At 41.5% G+C, this 17,641-nt stretch overlaps 1 protein-coding gene and 1 long non-coding RNA gene across 5 annotated transcripts in view; one reads left to right on the forward strand and one right to left on the reverse strand.

The window, feature by feature from the left end:
• Nucleotides 1-17,641, forward strand: part of XPO7 (exportin 7) — an 89,117-nt gene that overhangs the window by 60,040 nt on the left and 11,436 nt on the right. For all 4 annotated transcript variants that reach the window (XM_031669418.1, XM_003902493.3, XM_009212630.4 and 1 more), the window contains exons 9-21: nt 1,961-2,080; nt 3,613-3,759; nt 4,527-4,699; nt 6,533-6,726; nt 7,474-7,579; nt 9,083-9,218; nt 9,723-9,796; nt 10,935-11,015; nt 11,935-11,998; nt 12,409-12,517; nt 13,463-13,569; nt 16,004-16,092; nt 17,136-17,243. In XM_031669418.1, the coding sequence (XP_031525278.1) occupies nt 1,961-2,080; nt 3,613-3,759; nt 4,527-4,699; nt 6,533-6,726; nt 7,474-7,579; nt 9,083-9,218; nt 9,723-9,796; nt 10,935-11,015; nt 11,935-11,998; nt 12,409-12,517; nt 13,463-13,569; nt 16,004-16,092; nt 17,136-17,243 (1,508 nt within the window). The remainder of the gene's footprint in view (nt 1-1,960; nt 2,081-3,612; nt 3,760-4,526; nt 4,700-6,532; nt 6,727-7,473; nt 7,580-9,082; nt 9,219-9,722; nt 9,797-10,934; nt 11,016-11,934; nt 11,999-12,408; nt 12,518-13,462; nt 13,570-16,003; nt 16,093-17,135; nt 17,244-17,641) is intronic.
• LOC116276339 overlaps nt 11,815-17,641 on the reverse strand; it is a 34,970-nt gene continuing 29,143 nt past the window's right edge. The window contains exon 2 of the long non-coding RNA XR_004185771.1: nt 11,815-14,417. This is a non-coding gene — a long non-coding RNA (uncharacterized LOC116276339). The remainder of the gene's footprint in view (nt 14,418-17,641) is intronic.

Below are 17,641 nucleotides of genomic sequence, written 5' to 3' on the forward strand. Positions count from 1 at the left end.
CCTGAAATGGCCACAGGCTAGCACCTGGGGATTCACCTAATACTGTCTAGTTGAACTATTAAGATTGTCCTGACTTAGAAAACCCCTCAGGTGTACGTTAGATTGTCATAAATGGAAACTGTAATGGGAAGGCTAATTTGCATACTTACCCTGAATAACATTTGAAAGCTATTGGGAATGGTGTATTTCTCCTTTAAAGCCATAATTAACCTAAAACCTCAAAATTCATTCAGGTTCTAAAATGCTATTGGTCTGGTATTTCAGATTGTTGGTGTAAATTACTGGTTGGTGTTGTACACAAAATATATAAAGAAAACAGTGAAGTAATGAGTGGTATGCGTAGTGTTTGTGCAGTAGAGGACTTTTCTGGTCATTGTAGCACTTCTCCAAATTAATATAGACCTTTATGGTCGCTGAAACATGATTTCAGTGTTGTTGGATGTATCGTTAAGGTTACTGCAAGAAAAAGTAGCACAGTCAAGAGGGATAATTAAGAAAGTACTTCTTGCAAAAGTGTGGTAAAAATGAAGGGACACCAACACGGGGTGGTGGTACATGCCCCTGGGGCTGGCAGTAGTGGGGAGCCTCAAAGGGCAAGTGAAGGAAATCTGGAGAGAGTTGAAGCTGTGGCCTAGAGGAGGGCTGGACAACAAGAACCATGGCCATCACTAGAGAAACTCTGCCACCACATAGCCAGGTGGATGGTCGGAAAAGGGGTACCATCTTCCCTCTGCCCTCTGATCTCCTGCTGGTGCTTTCCATTGGTTGAAGCCAACTAGAAGCCAGAGGCAAGGGAGCTTGGCTGCTGTCCTCAACAGAGGTCAGCCTCCTAGGGAATAGGGCAGGGTAGAGAAGGGTCAAAAGCAGATCTAGAGGGGCAAACACAGAATATAAATATCTAACAGCAGGAACAGGGGGAAATGTCTTCAGGGATAAAGCTGGCTTGTGTTTTTTTGTTTGTTTCTTTGAGGCAGAGTTTTGTTCTTGTTGCCCATGCTGGAGTGGAATGGCACAATCCATGGGTTCAAGCGATTCTCCTGCCTCAGCCTCCTGAGTAGCTGGAATTACAGGCATGAGCCACCATACCCAGCTCATTTTGTATTTTCAGTAGAGACGGGGTTTCTCCATGTTGGTCAGGCTGGTCTCAAACTCCCGACCTCAGGTGATCTGCCTGCTTCAGCCTCCCAAAGTGCTGGGATTACGGGAATGAGCCACCACGCCTGGCCAAAGCTGATTTTTTTTTTTTTTTTTTTTAGGGCCCAGATTTTTTTTTTTTTTTTTTTTTTCTTTTTTTTTTTTTTTTTTTGAGATGGAGTCTCTCACTGTTGCCCGGGCTGCAGTGCAGTGGCACAATCTCGGCTCACTGGAGCCTCCACCTCCTGGCTTCAAGCAATTCTCCTGCCTCAGCCTCCCAAGTACCTGGGGTTATAGGTGCCCGCCACCATGCCCAGCTAATTTTTTGTATTTTTAGTAGAGACGGGGTTTCACTATGTTAAGCTGGTCTCAAACTCCTGACCTTGTGTTCCGCCTGCCTCAGCCTCCCAAAGTGCTGGGATTACAGGTGTGAGCCACCGCGCCCGGCCGATATGCTTATTTCTTTATAGCATGTATTGACATAAGCACATAATATCTACATGTCAAGCTCAGATTAGCCAAGAAAACTAAATGTAAAACTTTAAAGTATAAATTGCTTGATATTTTTAAGGGTGAAGTAATATATCTTAGCAAGAACAAAGATGCCATTGGAGTGGTCAAAGGAATTTGTACCTAAAGGAATTTCCAAACTGAATTTAAAAGACTGCTATGGTCTGGTTGGATCTATGCTCTTGTCTTTTCTCTTTTTAAAATAATGTTGTTTCAGATATCCTAAAGAAGGATATTGTAGGAGGTGGAACGTTTCTGGTGAAAATAACTGTACAGTCTTTTTAATCATTGTGTTTGGGTTCTGCCCTGCATTTAGGTATTATCCTGCTTGGTACAGATTGCCTCAGTCAGAAGATCCCTGTTTAACAATGCAGAGAGGGCCAAGTTTCTCTCTCATCTTGTTGATGGTGTTAAACGAATACTGGAAAACCCACAAGTAAGTTTATCTGAGAATTTACATATGTATAGGATTAGTGTGCACCCAGCTGTTATGAGTCAGAAGGAAATCCATCCCAAGGTCCAGTAAATAATTCAGACTGTTGTTCTTCAGGGAAGACTGATGTGAATCTCTATTTGTAGGCCAGTTCTGAGAGCATTTGCCCAAAAGAGGAGCTTACATCCTCCAGCTTCAGAAATGTAGGAGTTATGGGAAAGAATCACTTTGCTATAAGGAAATAAGGAAGAAGCTAGTCATTTTTCCCCCAAGAAATTAAGAATCTAACATCGCCAGGCACAGTGGCTTACACCTGTAATCCCAACACTTTGGGAGGCCAAGGTGGGCATATCACTTGAGGTCAGGAGCTCAAGACCAGCCTTGCCAACATAGTGAAACCCTGTCTCTACTAAAACTACAAAAGAAATTAGCCGGCCGTGGTGGCACGTGCCTATAATCCTAGCTACTTGGGAGGCCGAGGCAGGAGAATCGCTTGAACCCGGGAGGCGGAGGTTGCAGTGACCTGAGATCGTGCCATTGCACTCCAGCTTGGGTGACAGTGAGACTCTGTCTCAAAAACAAAAAAATCTAACATTTGCTTTTTGATTTTGTTTACCATTTTTAAAAAATGTTTATTAGTAACCTAAGTATATAGGACTGCTTTTAGGTGGGAAGGCATATACTTCTTTCAAATGTTCATTTCATAACTCGATTGCCCTTTTTGTCTTTTGAAGTCCCAGTGATTCAGTATTTTTTTGAAAGTATCACTTCTCTACACTAGAAGAAAATTAAAAAGCAGTTTATTTTAAAATATACTCAGTTTTGTCCCTCTTTTTAAAATTCATTCATTCATTCAACAAATTATATTGAGTACCTACTCTGTACCAGGGATACACCAGTGAACAAAACAAAGTCTTATTCCACATATGCCAACAGAGGAAGACATATCAGGAAACATACAATTAAATATACTGGTAGAATAGATTTTAAAATATCTGTAATATTTGTTATAACTATATCATATAAACAATATATGAATAAATTACAGTAAGTGATATAAATGTATGAAACATTTGTATAACTTTGCTAACTATTGGTTAGTTTTGCTTAATGATCAGTTTGACAGATGTGGAAATGAAAATTTCATTAGATTCCTTTTGTTGGTAGCAATCAATAAGCAGACAAGCTAGTCACGTCTTAAGTTGTGCCCACTTCTGCCATAATGAGCTTTACTGCCTCAGTGTGATCCTCCTGGGCTTCTGTTTCAAACTCTGTCCATTGAGGCTAATAATGTCATCTCATGGAGTTATTATTGTGAACATATGAAATAATAAATGTGACTGTCCCTTTTCAAAGTGACTTTTTAAAAAATTGTTTCTGAACATTATATAGACGTATCATTCTGAATCATGACCTGCAGCCCAGAAGTTAAAAAGTAGATTTTACCCCTTCCCCCATGCCATCTCAAGTATACATCATTCTTGAAGTATGTTGTCACATTTTACATTTTTATTTTTCTCCTCTGCTATTGCCAGAGTTTATCAGACCCAAACAATTACCATGAGTTTTGCAGACTACTGGCCCGATTGAAGAGTAACTATCAACTGGGAGAACTGGTAAAGGTGGAAAACTACCCTGAGGTCATCCGATTGATAGCCAACTTCACAGTGACCAGCCTACAGGTTTGTCTTTGATTACGTGTGTCTTCCATCCTAAATACTGTAATCTCTTCTCTTGCTTGTTGGTTTTAACCATGTAAGAATATATTTTTTTTCTTGGCAAAGGTAACCATAAATACAGTATGGCCTTGCAGAGTAGTTACTATTGTGGCCTGTGATTTATATTTACACAAGTGCAAGTAGTGTGGGGAGAGGAAAATGTGGGAATTACTAGGATAATATTTAGATTCATCCCAGAGAGAATTCCCTCATAGTCACCCCAAAAAAGCCAAGGTTGGAACAGGGAGCTAGACAGAAGAGTAAAAAGAGAGTTGATGCCCTATCTTTCTTAGTCGTGTAATATAGAACAATGGGTCTCAAATTTTATGGCTTGTATCACAGTCATCTAGGGGACTGATGAAAAAATTTAGATTCTTGAATCTTATCCCCATAATTTCTGGTTCACTAGGTCCTAATGGTAGAGCCTTGGTGTGTCTTAACAATTTCTTCAGGTGATTCTCATGCATACTAATGGTTGAGACCCACTTATACATGGCTTTCCTTGTGGTAAGGCTTACACAGCCAGCATAGAGCAGCCCTTCTCATTAGATGCTTACTCTCTGAAATACTAATAAACACATTTAACTAGTTGTCATACACAGACCAAAGCCCACAAAAGTCTATCCTCTTTTTTAAAAAAAGAAAAAAGTCTTTATCTTCTGTGTTGATAGTATGGGACTAACGTGTACAGAAATGAAAAATGTGCCTTCTGCTTGTCTACTTTTCTTTAGCACTGGGAATTTGCTCCAAATAGTGTGCACTATCTTCTGAGCCTGTGGCAGCGTCTGGCAGCCTCTGTGCCGTATGTCAAAGCCACAGAGCCCCACATGCTGGAAACTTACACTCCTGAGGTCACCAAAGCCTACATCACATCCCGGTTGGAATCTGTGCACATCATACTGAGGTAAGGAAACTTAGCCTCATTCATCCGCGCCCCAGTGGTCTATTGTCACACTTCCTAGAGATCAGACACCCCATTGGCAAAAAGGTATTCGAAGGTTGTCTCATTGGAGCTGCTGCTGTTCATGATTCTTTTTCCTTGTCAGCAGAGTAGCCTGAGAGCATAAAGCCTGATAGAATGGTCTTGTTGCTTGAACCTTTATATTCTATTCATATTCCCCCTTTTCACTGTCCATAGCAATATCTTTGAATACCGAGTATATCCATATGTTCGTCCTTGTCGCTGTTTTTCTTTCAATGTGAGAAACATTTATAAGATATAGATGATAAGAATTATAATGTGTAACTTATAGGTGCTTAATGTGAACTCCTAAAGAAATAAGTGGATAAAGATTACACAATCTAGTTGTCAATTATAATGCCAGAGCTAGAACACATAAGAATTCTAAGCCCCTGATCACTGATTGCATTACATTCACACATGGTTTCTGTCTACATTGACTTAACTGAACCAAAAACCCGTAGCTAAAGAAGTGTCAAGCCCTTTCAAAAATGACCTATATTAAATGAAATTATCCCTGTTTAGATAGCTTTCTTCTTTTCACTGGCTGTTTGTCAAGAGAATTTACTTGGAGTCTAAGGGTCTGGGGCCTTTTTAAGTTGGATTCTTAATTTGCTTAGCCCCAAGTGCATTGAATAGTCGTGAGTTATAGTCTTAACTGTTTATGACTTGAATCAGTTCAAAATCTGAGTATTCATGAAGTTCACCAGCAGGCCTTCTCCTGTCATCTCCATAGCTTCCACTCCTGAGGATTCAGCTGGCTTTAGTGAAGCATTGTTGGGGAGTGGTTATATGTTTGTAGGCTCTGGGGCCAGATAGCCAGTTAGTAGCTGTGTACTCTTGGGCAAGCTGCTCCATTTCTGTATTTGTAAAATTCAAATAATAATAGGCCTACCTCATAAGATTCTTACAAGGATTAAATTAGTATGACCTGGCGCAGTGTGTAGCACGTGGTAAGCACACAGCTAGTTTTAGTGCTGCTGCTGCTGCTGCTGCTGCTGGCATTATCATACTGCAGTGTAACAACAGAAAAGCTCCTCAGTGGACAAGATGTTAAAATCTAGGAGCTGGCAGATAAAGCAAGACCTAGTATAGGTCCACAATGCCTTGTCTGCAATTCCAAAGTCAAAGATGTGACAAAAGAAATTTCCTCATCAGTTTGGCATTAGAATTCACTTGTTACAAAACTGGACAGGAGTTGGTATGAGACCATTTATAGTTTTTTTTTTTAAATCCTACTTCGTATGACCATTTATAATATTCATAAGTTTTGCTATAGGAACGTTGAGTTTGATGTGCCACAAAGCCCATCGAGGGTTTTATATGATGTGGTAGAAGCATCATACTGCCTTCCTCCAATCTGAACAGTTCTGAATTCCAAGACACATCTGGCCACAATGGCCTCCCACACAAGACTGTGTACTTATCCTATAGTTTACTATAGTCAGGAACAAGTGAAAGACTAAGAGTCAAGAGGTCAGAGAGGTGAGAAGGGCAGGACTTTGAGGTTTAAGGCAGAAAAACATTAAGAGTTGAGAATTCAGATTGTAAGATTTGACACCAACAAGCAGAATATACCTAAGGGAGACTGATGCTAGGGGGAAGACATTGGCCTTCTGCCTCATTAAACATTCTTCCTTGGGAAAAAGTAATGTTGGGATGTAGGCCTCTACAGTCGGAAATGGTGGCTAAGTGAAGAAGCCAGAGAGCTGCTATAATGGGGAAATCAGTAGTCATATTTTAAGAGCGCTGCCTTCCTTCTTCCCTTGGGAATAGAGATGGCCTGGAAGATCCTCTGGAGGATACGGGGCTGGTCCAGCAGCAGTTGGACCAGCTGTCCACCATTGGGCGTTGTGAGTATGAGAAGACCTGTGCACTCCTCGTGCAGTTGTTTGACCAGTCGGCCCAGTCGTACCAGGAGCTGCTACAGAGCGCCAGCGCAAGCCCAATGGACATTGCAGTGCAGGAGGGTGAGTGTGCAGCATGCTGGGAACTCAAGACCTGTGAGGAGATATTGTCCAGTACCCTTTCACTCATTGCCACCTCTTTCCTACCTCCCTGCAAAAGGATTCTTTCATCATCAGTTACCTCCATATGCACAAAAATCTTTATGAATGAATAAATCCCTCAGGGGACTAGGGAAGAAGAACTGAAATCACATCTGCAGTGGGATTTTGTTTTACGAGATGAAGTCTTGCTATGTTGCCCACGCGGGCCTTGTACTTCTTGGCTCAAGTGATCCTCCTGCCTCAGCCTCCCAAAGTAGCTGGGACTACAGGCATGTGCCACCACACCTGGCTCCTGTCTACTTTTTAATGCCCCACAGCACAGCTGGGACCAGGCCGAGAGGTTTATGACTACTAAATAAAGGCCTAGGGGAAACAGGGAGATAAGTACAGACAGTAACCTGGGCTTCCTCTTTTCACCAGGCCTGGCTGGTGTTTGTAACATAGCACTGTGCCCAGCTTGGGTGTTTTAACTCTAAGGAAATACTACACTAAAAATAATGGCCTTGTCTGATACAGGAACGTTGGTTACCTAACGAATTTCCCCCTTAGCATTGCTCTTAACCAAAGCAGAGAAGTAGCCATTCTCTGTAAGAAAAGTAAGACTTTATGGTTTCACCATAGTGTTCTTAAGATTAAGGAAGTTCAGAGTGAGGAATGTCTTTAAGAAACTATCACTGGAGGTGACACTGGGTCTGTCTCCTGCTGTAGGAAGGCTGACATGGCTGGTTTACATTATTGGAGCAGTGATCGGTGGCCGGGTTTCTTTTGCCAGCACTGATGAGCAAGACGCCATGGATGGTGAGCTTGTCTGTCGGTAAGTGCTCCCTACAGAAGCTCTCCACTCCACCTCGCTGGCACTTCTCCACTCCCCGATAGGGTCCTCTCCACTTACAGAACATAATCTTAACATGCTAACTGCCCATGAGACACAGCTTTCAAGCCTTTTATAAGTGCCGTGATAACTCTGCCTATGATCTTTACTTTAAAAACAAAAACAAAAACAAAAAAAAACCCAGTAATTCAGCAAGGAAATAATGGATACAGAATTAGGAAAACTAAAGCAGAGATTCTCTGTTAGGTCTGTTTAAGAACAATATCTCAGAGTTAGTAAAATATGGATTGCTTTTGCCATCCCAAAATAAGTCTAAAAGGAAACTGTGGTTCTTTAAAGTTCACCAGCGGTGGAGTTACAGAGTTCCTACAGCCTTTCAAACCTCTTGGCCATACATTTCAAGTTATTTTGCATCTGTGCAGTTCTCATTTTATCAAAACTTTTTAAAAATTTTTTTGGAGATGGAATATCGCTCTGTCACCCAGACCAGAGTGCAGTGGCGCTATCTCAGCTCACTGAAGCCTCTGCCTCCGTGTCGTGGGTTCTCCCAGGTTTGAGCGATTCTCCCAGGTTCAAGCGATTCTCCTGCCTCAGCCTCTCAAGTAGGTATGATTACAGGCACATGCCACCACATCTGGCTAATTTTTGTATTTTTAGTGAGACAGGGTTTCACCATGTTGGCCAGGCTGGTCTCGAACTCCTGACCTCAGGTGATCCACCTGCCTCGGCCTCCCAGACTGCTAGGATTACAGGCATGAGCCACTGCGCCCGGCCTTCAATATATATATATATCTTCTGAAAATCCTCATTTGTTTCTTTCCACCCCCATTTTGTTTATCAGATGCCCATTTGCCCAGAGGTCCCTTAATCCTGACAAAAGTCTCCGTAGCATTTTCCCACTGGCGTTTTTTGAAGAGTTGAGCAAAGCTTTAAGTAAGAATGAAATCTAATGCTTTCTGATTCTGCAGCCCAGTTCAGTACTGTGTGTGTCATAATTTTAGTTCAAACAATGTCTTGCAGACTGGTTCTGAGCTTGATTGTAGCAACACAATGATGGAGTCTCATTCACTCATGGTGTGTCACAAATAGTTAACTATTCCCACACTCAGATGTCAAATGACTCACTTATTATGACATCTGTATTTGCATTCACTCACTTGCATTCCCGTATCCTTTCTTTTGGGGAGAGGGTACAGAGAAAAGGGATGAAGTCACAGGTAGCATTTCTGCTAGTAATCCGTGGAAGTGTTACCTACCTGTGAACATCATCCTTCATGTGTCACCATTCCTTTCATGGCTCTGTGAGAAAAAAAGATGGAAAACTCATGGTCTAGTCCTGTCTCCCTCATTTATATAGATGAACTTGGTTGCAGGAGATTGCTCTACCCAAGTACAGGCATATATGACCACGTCAAGATAGCTTGGGTTGTCTAGAGTAACAAGGATGTCCTGCTGTTGAGAGAATCATTGCTCCTCTTCCTCCAGGGTACTCCAGCTGATGAACCTAACAGATTCTCGTTTGGCCCAGGCGGGTAATGAGAAGCTAGAGTTGGCCATGCTGAGCTTTTTTGAACAGTTTCGTAAGATCTACATTGGGGACCAAGTGCAGAAATCCTCTAAGGTAACAGCCTGTTAATTGGCTCCCCTTAGTTCTCACTTCTTCTCACTTGTGCGATTGCTGATAGAGGGAAACAGTTGCTGATAGTTCACATAACCTCCAGATTTCAGGTAATAGGACAGTGCAAATGTTTTCTCTTAGCTTTTAAATTCTGGGAGATTCATCAAAGAATTGGGCCCATTTCTCTAGTGCTTAACAAATGGCCAGTCAAAACATCTGTTGTTCTCCCACAAATGGGCAATTCTTAGCCTCCATGCATGAATTAATATTCAGAACAGCAGAAGATTTGGACTGTCTTTTTGTAATTTCAGGATTGAAAGGGACCAGTAAGATTGCTCAGCATCTGTCCAGTAATACTTAGAAACTAGCTTATCCCTTCAATAAAGTCCTCTCTGGGAGTCTTGTCCATTTTCTTCCACATCTTACCCACGAGTATGGGCAAAAATAGTACCGGGATGTGATTGTTCTAATTCATGTGTTCTGGTCACTTTCTCTTCTTAACACCAGCTGTACCGCCGACTGTCAGAAGTTCTGGGCTTGAATGATGAGACCATGGTCCTAAGCGTCTTCATAGGAAAAATGTAAGTGTTTCAGCTTGCCACCAGCAAGAGTCCTTTGCAATCCTGTTGCAACTGTAAAATGTGATCTTGGCATTGTGCTGCCAGTGCCTGGTATTCCAGCATTGATCGTTTGCGTCAGAAAATTGTGCATTTGAGTGTGTGACAAGCTGTGCTTAGAGATATGGCCCGGCCCCAGAGCATTCCAGGCTTGTACAGGCAAGGATTTAATTTTGTTCTTGCAGAATCTCCTCTTTAGCCTCTGGAATCACAGGTGAAACCCTGTCATGTCATTAGCAAAACAGACCTCCACCCCAGTAATTGCTGCTCAGCCCCTCACCCAGTTGCCGTGCTCCAGGGATGCCCAGCGTAGGCATTCACTTTCTGTTGCTGATTTCCTCTAGTTATCCCCTCGAAGGGGAAAGCCCCACTTAAAAATGGGCTTATTCCTCCCAGAAAACATCACACCCTTTAAGAGTGTTGAGTCTCCAAAATCTAGTGCTGCTGTTTGAACTGTCTTCAGAGTTGGAGCTCCTAATTGGCCCTTTTTTATTTTTTTATGTTATACCCCTTCGGTTACATTTTGCCCTTTTTAGGAGCTCAATTTATCAAAGCACACACTAGGAGCCAAATATATTACCCAGGGCTGTGTGCAGAGTGACATTTTGCCTCCTACCAACTGTCCCAACCCTAAACACTCATATCCATGAGCTGGTTAATAATTTAAGATGGAAAAAGCAAAGGGGGTCTAAAGGACTCTGCCAGCCAAGAATCCAGAAGCAAGGGCTACTAGAATTCTGCAGCTGACAGTGGATGGTGCAGGTGCAGAATTGCATACGTCTGCATGTTATCACTGCCGCAGAAATCTCTTACCCTTGCTGCAGAAATCAGCCCTGGAGTGCCCCAGAATTCCAAGGGCCTGGGTATGGGCCAGTGTAGCTTTGGAACCAAGTAGTGAAGATTATCTGAAGGATAATTTTTCTAGTCAACCAAATGTAAGTACAGAGATTTCCTACCCATCTTTTTTTGTGGTCGTGATGTCTGTGAATTGGTGGTGCAGATGTGTGGTGACTTTTGATGAATGACTTTCTCTTCTCCCAGCCCTCAAGGAAACCAGCAAATCAAAGGGGTCTCCTGCTTTTTTTTTCTTTTTGTCCTCCAGCATCACCAACCTGAAGTACTGGGGCCGTTGTGAACCAATCACCTCCAAGACACTACAGCTTCTCAATGACCTCTCCATTGGATATCCTTTTCTAAGCTAGTTTCTGTGCACAACAGAAAGTGGCATGCTACAGTCTTAGAATCATGGCCTCCTGCTCTTTCCACTTCAGTTTAACTTTAGTGTGTACTCACATATCTTCCATTTTCCTAGGAGTCCAAAAACACCAATGCCCATGCAGAATATAGGAATAATTTCAGACCCCAAAAATGAGCCGACACCCGACCTGATAGTTCAGTACAGATTTATCCCTGTCTATTCCTAAGTTCCAGAAGTGCATAGTAGCCCCATCTCATAGGTACACACTCTGTGTGACCAAGGTTTTAGTATCCTTAGTAGAGACAAACTCCTTCTTAGGTTGTCCCATCAGCTGGTTGGTAGAAACATCCTGATTCCAAACTTTATGATTGAAATAATGACTATACTTCCTCTTGACTTGAACTAGATCTGCTATAAAGTTTGAATTGCTGTAGGGCAGCTTTTCACAATCAGGGGTCCGCAAGAAGGGTAAACCCTGTAAAATTATTGAAGTGATTTTCTTCTCGCTTCTCCAAATACTGTATATAGCTAGTACCATTCTAAATAGGAAAGAAGTTCATTAATTGTACACAATATATGCCTCTTAGGCAGGGGTTTAGGGCCTAATTCTCCCTTGGAACACCCACTGAGAAAAGCCATTTTAGGATATTCATGATTGTTTGGGGAAACTGCTAGGTTTATCTATTTTCTTACAAATAGGAGTTTGGTATAGGTGTTTTCTTATTGATTAAATAGTGTTTAGAAGAGAACACATTTTTTCATATTTGGCAGTGGTATACTCAAGTTTTTTTTTTTTTTTTTAAAAGATATTTGGGTAAACTGTTCTTTATTCTGGAAAGTTTCCATCTGCCTTAGAGTCTCGGTCTGCTTCACACTTTCCTTGACCTTCTTCCTTTGTCTTTACGTACAGTAGTGTAAGGAAGCTAGTGAAGCTTAGTGCGGTACAGTTCATGCTGAACAATCACACGGTGAGTGATTTTAGCTTTTTTTCCTGCCCCTCCTACCACCCACACATACACTTTCTTGACACACAAAGGAGATATTTAAATTGAGGTCCTGGGTATTGCTACAGCAAAAACTGTGGTCCTGATTCTCACCACACTGCCAGATTACACTTACTGTCATCAGAATGGCTCTTTGAGATCCAGATGATCTGAGTTATGGTGAAGTCACCTACTGCTACTCATACTGCAGATAAATTAGTAATAGTAACAACGGTAGCCTGCCTTCAAAAAAAAAAAAAAAAAAACCTTCAGATCCTCAAGGAATGACTACATAGCCGTTGGCTTGAAAGGGCTCAGTACTTCTCTGATTACTGGCTTGCATTCTGCCTCTAACTCATGTTTTTACCTTTAACTTGTTTTCTTTTTTTCAATAGAGCGAGCACTTTTCATTTTTGGGTATTAACAATCAGTCCAACCTGACAGACATGCGGTGTCGAACTACCTTCTACACAGCACTGGGGCGTCTCCTCATGGTGGATTTAGGTACCGTAAGAAATCGTAGTGGCTCATGAAGTCATCTGGCACTATTCTAAATTTTTATTTGAGGACTGAAAACTAGATGTTGGGGAGGGCTTTTCTGTTATTTCAACGTAACAAAACTATCTGAAATAACAGTCTGATTTCACCAAGAACAGAGCATGCTGTCGAAGTCCTTGTAACTGAAAGAGAGTAACAGTCTGCTCCTGAAGTTTTCATCCGATATGCAGTGGCTTTAAAATTTTCTTCATATTCTTCGGGTGTTAAATAAAGGAATTGAGATTCCTAAATATATCTTGTTGGCCAGATAACTTCACCCCACAGGGAGGTATACACCCACTTGAAACAATCAACATGACTTTTTATTATCCAGTTTTCTAGCACAGATGAGCCAGAAGGGCTTAATCACTTTTGTAGCAGTAGTGGTGATATTAGCAGTTTCAGGTCAGTTAATAACTAAAGCTCAGTGGTATTACTCTAATTTTCAGCTGTTTAAATTTAATCCTACCAAAATGACATAAAACCTTCTAGGTTTATGAAAGATGACTTTTTTAAAAATTGAGTGTGAATGAAACCTCTGTACCCATTTGAAGTTTGAGTCTCATCTAGTTCTCATGCACCAGCTTCATTCTTTTCTCCAATGACTTGCTAATTCTCAGCAAGGCAAAATAAATAAATAACATAGTACCTTATACACATACCAATCTCTGATACTGTGGCTTAGCATCAACAAACCTAGCCTAGACTAGGTGATTTCTGTCATCTTCTAGTTTAAAAATTCTGTTTCTATATATACATGTTATTCTTAAATTGCTACCAATACCTGTTGGGATAATAAAGGGACCCCCTTAAGTTCTCCTGGGTCTGCTCATCTTTCATCCCATCTTCCCATGTATGCACAGCTTTGAATTCTTGGTATTGGGGTTATACCCTGCGATGTTTCCTTTACAGGAGAGGATGAAGATCAGTATGAGCAGTTCATGCTGCCACTCACAGCAGCGTTTGAGGCTGTGGCCCAGATGTTTAGCACCAATAGTTTCAACGAGCAGGAGGCAAAGGTGAGTGAGTCTTTTACCCAGTAATTAATCAGCTTCTGGTTTAGGGCAGTCCCTGATTGAAAATTGTGCTTGACCGTAAACTATCCACTGCCTTAGCTTTTTTTAATATCTTGTACTTCTAGGGTTTTGGAATTGCAGAACCAGATTTGTAAACTTCTATTTTTATATTACAATGTATTTGCTTAAGTAGCTCTTAGGATTTTTTTTATCTGAGTTTTCAAATATATTAGCATGAAGTTGTTTACAGTTTTCTTACTGCCTTTTTAATCTCAGTTTTATCTTTAATTATATCCCCTTCTCATTTTTAATACTGCTCATTAGTGACAAGTTGGGTTTTCTTAAAATTGTGGTAAAAAACAAAGTTTACCATCTTTACCATTTTTACATGTACAGTTCAGTGATGTCAAGTATTTCTACATTGTTGTGAAATAGGTCTTCAGAATCCATGATTTTAATATGGAACATTTTCATTATTCAGTTTTTTGTGATTTCTAATATCCACTGAGATTTCTTCTTTGATACTTGAGTCATTTAGAAGGTTTAAGAATTTCCACATATATGAGTTTTTATTTTTAATTTTTTTTTTTTAGAGACAGAGTCTGACTCTGTTGCCCAGGGTGGAGTACAGTGGCATGATCCTAGCTCACTGCAAGCCTTGAACTCTCGGCTCAAGCAGAGTCCTCCTGCCCCAGCTTCCCATGTGGCTGGGATTATAGGCATGAGACACTATGCCCAGTGAATTTCCACATACATGGAATTCTAAGTTCTTGTTTTCTAACTCTTAGAATTGTCATTTCTTGATTGTTGCTTTCCTCATCTTTTTACTTCATACATACTGTTCTCTTGACCTGTGTCAAAATCAGAAGACACCAGGATGTTAGTATTGGTAGGACTTTTTACAGTATTCCTCAGGGCACCAAGGCTGAATGGTAGAACTACCAGATAGCCAGGGTATTGCCAGAAAAAAATGCCAGGCTTTACCTAACATTCTAAAGCTCTCCTTTTTCATCTTTAGCCTTTTCTTTTTCCATCTACAAATCAGCAGGGTAGACAGAAAGCAATACTTAATCCAGACCTCTCTCCCCTTTATACTTGTGTTTTAGGGTCTGAGATAGGTACCATTCAAAGCCTGGGTTATTCTGGAACATATAGCAACTGTAGGCTAGAGTATCAACCAGTATCAAGGATTTAGGGATATCAGTGAATATCAGCCCTGTTCCCATTATATGGTATTAGTTTCATGTAAAGCAAGTAAAATTAACCAAAAGAACAACCTTGGTAGTGGACTACAGCTATCACCCACTTCTTTGTCATGTCCCATGTAGTCTTTTAAGATACTGACCCAGTCTTAGACTGGAAAACTGAGCTTGTGGTATCAGCTTAGGAGAGAACTGTTTGCTTACAAGCAGACTGTTAACAGAAGGGATGTTTTTGCCAAATGTGTCAAGATCCCCAAATGTGCAACCTTCTTGAGCATATTGATGACGACCAGATATTGTTGTTGTTCTGTCTCCACGTTTGGAGACAAATCCCAAAGTATGATTTTTAAAGTAGTTTTATTGCTGTTCATGTCCCAAGTAAAAGTTTTATTGAGAGAGTGAGTATTGGATTTGGAATCTTGGTGTTATGTATGAGTCCTGATCTGGGCCCTCCTACTACCTGGCAGCATAACTGGGGGAAGTTTTTTGGCCTCTTTTAAGCATCAGTCTCTTTTTCTGCAAATGGAGAGTACAGATTAAACATAGTCTCATCTAGATGGGCCACCCAAAGGGAGAGGTGCTGTGTAGACTCCCCTTTGTCTTCCTCTTGGCAGGGCCTGCGTCTGACTTCCTTTAGGGTATAAACCATTAGGGTATATATGACTCTTCTACCTCTTCTTCTTTGGGACTTCTGTTTTTCTTTTTTGCTTTTTTCTGGCTTTTTGAGTGGGTTTCTTTGCCATGTGTTTCTCTGTCTCTCTCTCTGTCTCTTTGTCTCTCTCTCCCTTCCTTCCTCCCTCCCTCCCCTCCTTCCCTCCCTCCCTCCCCTCCTTTCCTCCCTCCCTCCCTCCCCGCCTTTCCTCCCTCCCTCCCTCCCTCCCCGCCTTTCCTCCCTGCCTCCCTCCCCTCCTTTCCTCCCTGGGTGGACTCAAAGCTTTTTCACTTTTTACATGTGATGTATTACTTCAATGTCTAAAAACCTTATCAGCCTCTATTTTTGCTATGAACCAGGAACCTATTTTCTTGGCAAAACAAACTTCCAAAGCTAACAAACTTCAAACTTCCAAAACATAATGAAAATATGCCATTCTAGCATAGAAGAGATTGAATCAGAATATTTGAGAAGGAGTGTTTGTTGAACAGTGAGAGGAAGAACTTGATGACACATGTGTGGAATCCTCATTAGACTGTTGCAGTTTTGTCTTCTATTTTAACATTTTTGCCTTCTACTACAGCGAACTCTAGTTGGCCTAGTAAGAGACCTGAGAGGGATCGCTTTCGCTTTCAATGCCAAGACCAGCTTCATGATGCTCTTTGAATGGATGTATCCTAACTCAAACTAGGAGCACACTACAGCATGCCTTAACTGGAGTGTGATTGGGTGATGGGGTCCAAGAGGGTGTGGGGGGAAGGGAGGGTAGTGAGGCAAAGAAGATGAAAAGTTACCCAGAAGGCCTATATATGTCCTGGAAGCCACCTTGTGACAGACATAAGGTTGTCTGAGGTTAGAACATGAATGAGGTAGTCTCCCAGTTTTTCTTTTGGATCTCAAATATAAATGCCTGCGGAACTATATACCACTGTAGACCTGTTGGTTTTGCTATATTTAGAGAGATGTTTCAGTCTACTAAAAAAAATTAAAAGGCCGGGCGCGGTGGCTCGCGCCTGTAATCCCAGCACTTAGGGAGGCTGAGGTGGGCGGATCACGACGTCAGGAGATCAAGACCATCCTGGCTAAGATGGTGAAACCCCGTCTCTACTAAAAAACACAAAAAATTAGCCGGGCGTGGTGGCGTGCGCCTGTAGTCCTAGCTACTCGGGAGGCTGAGGCAGGAGAATGGCGTGAACCTGGGAGGCGGAGCTTGCAGTGAGCCGAGATCACACCACTGCACTCCAGCCTGGGTGACAGAGCGAGACTCCGTCTCAGAAAACATAAAAATAAAAATAAAAAAAATGATAAAAAACAACTTTTACAAATTAGGAAGTCTGACTTTACTGACTTCACACCCTTATGCAGATTATTTCAAATCCAGTTGCCTCTTTAATAGTTATGTAAAGGAAATGAGCTGATCCCCTATAATACCATAGAAGTGATGAAAGGATAAGTAACAATATGAAATACATCATACTCTTCAGAAGAAGGGCACTATGTAAACTAAAATGTATTATTAGATGCCTTTTACAGGTTAAAGAACGCAAAATCACTTTAGTATCTTCTGGTTAGAAAGACCCTAAGATTAGCAAGCAAGAGACAGGAACTTAAAGAACTGTAATTTGACAAGTTTGTGCTTGGCTAGTGCTGAAAAACACTTTTAAATTCTGTACCTTTCTGGAATCAGAAATCTTTCCTTAGCTTCTCATTTACAGATATCCATCCTATATGCCAATTCTCCAACGGGCAATTGAGCTCTGGTACCATGATCCAGCCTGTACTACACCTGTACTCAAGTTGATGGCTGAGTTAGTTCATAATAGGTAAGCAGGAGGCAGAGCTTGCAAGGGCACATCTGCCCTGTTATCTGAGAGAATTTGCTGTATCTAGTGCTTTGGGCAGATTGTGGGAGATAATAAGATTCGTTGCTGCATTTTAAAATTTGAAAAGTTTTTCTGTTTTTGTTTGTTTGAAAGAATAGTATTCCTAACTACACAAAACCATAGTCAACTGCAGGAAATAAGTCACTTTTTTTTTTCGAGGTGGAGTCTTGCTCTGTCTCCCAGGCTGGAATGCAGTGGCACAATCTTGGCTCACTGCAAGCTCCGCCCCCTGGGTTCACTCCATTCTCCTGCGTCAGCCTCCCGAGTAGCTGGGACTATAGGTGCCCACCACCACGCCCGGCCAATTTTTGTATTTTTAGTAGAGACGGAGTTTCACC

Source organism: Papio anubis, chromosome 8, assembly GCF_008728515.1.
Source record: "Papio anubis isolate 15944 chromosome 8, Panubis1.0, whole genome shotgun sequence".
NCBI lineage: Eukaryota > Metazoa > Chordata > Mammalia > Primates > Cercopithecidae > Papio > Papio anubis.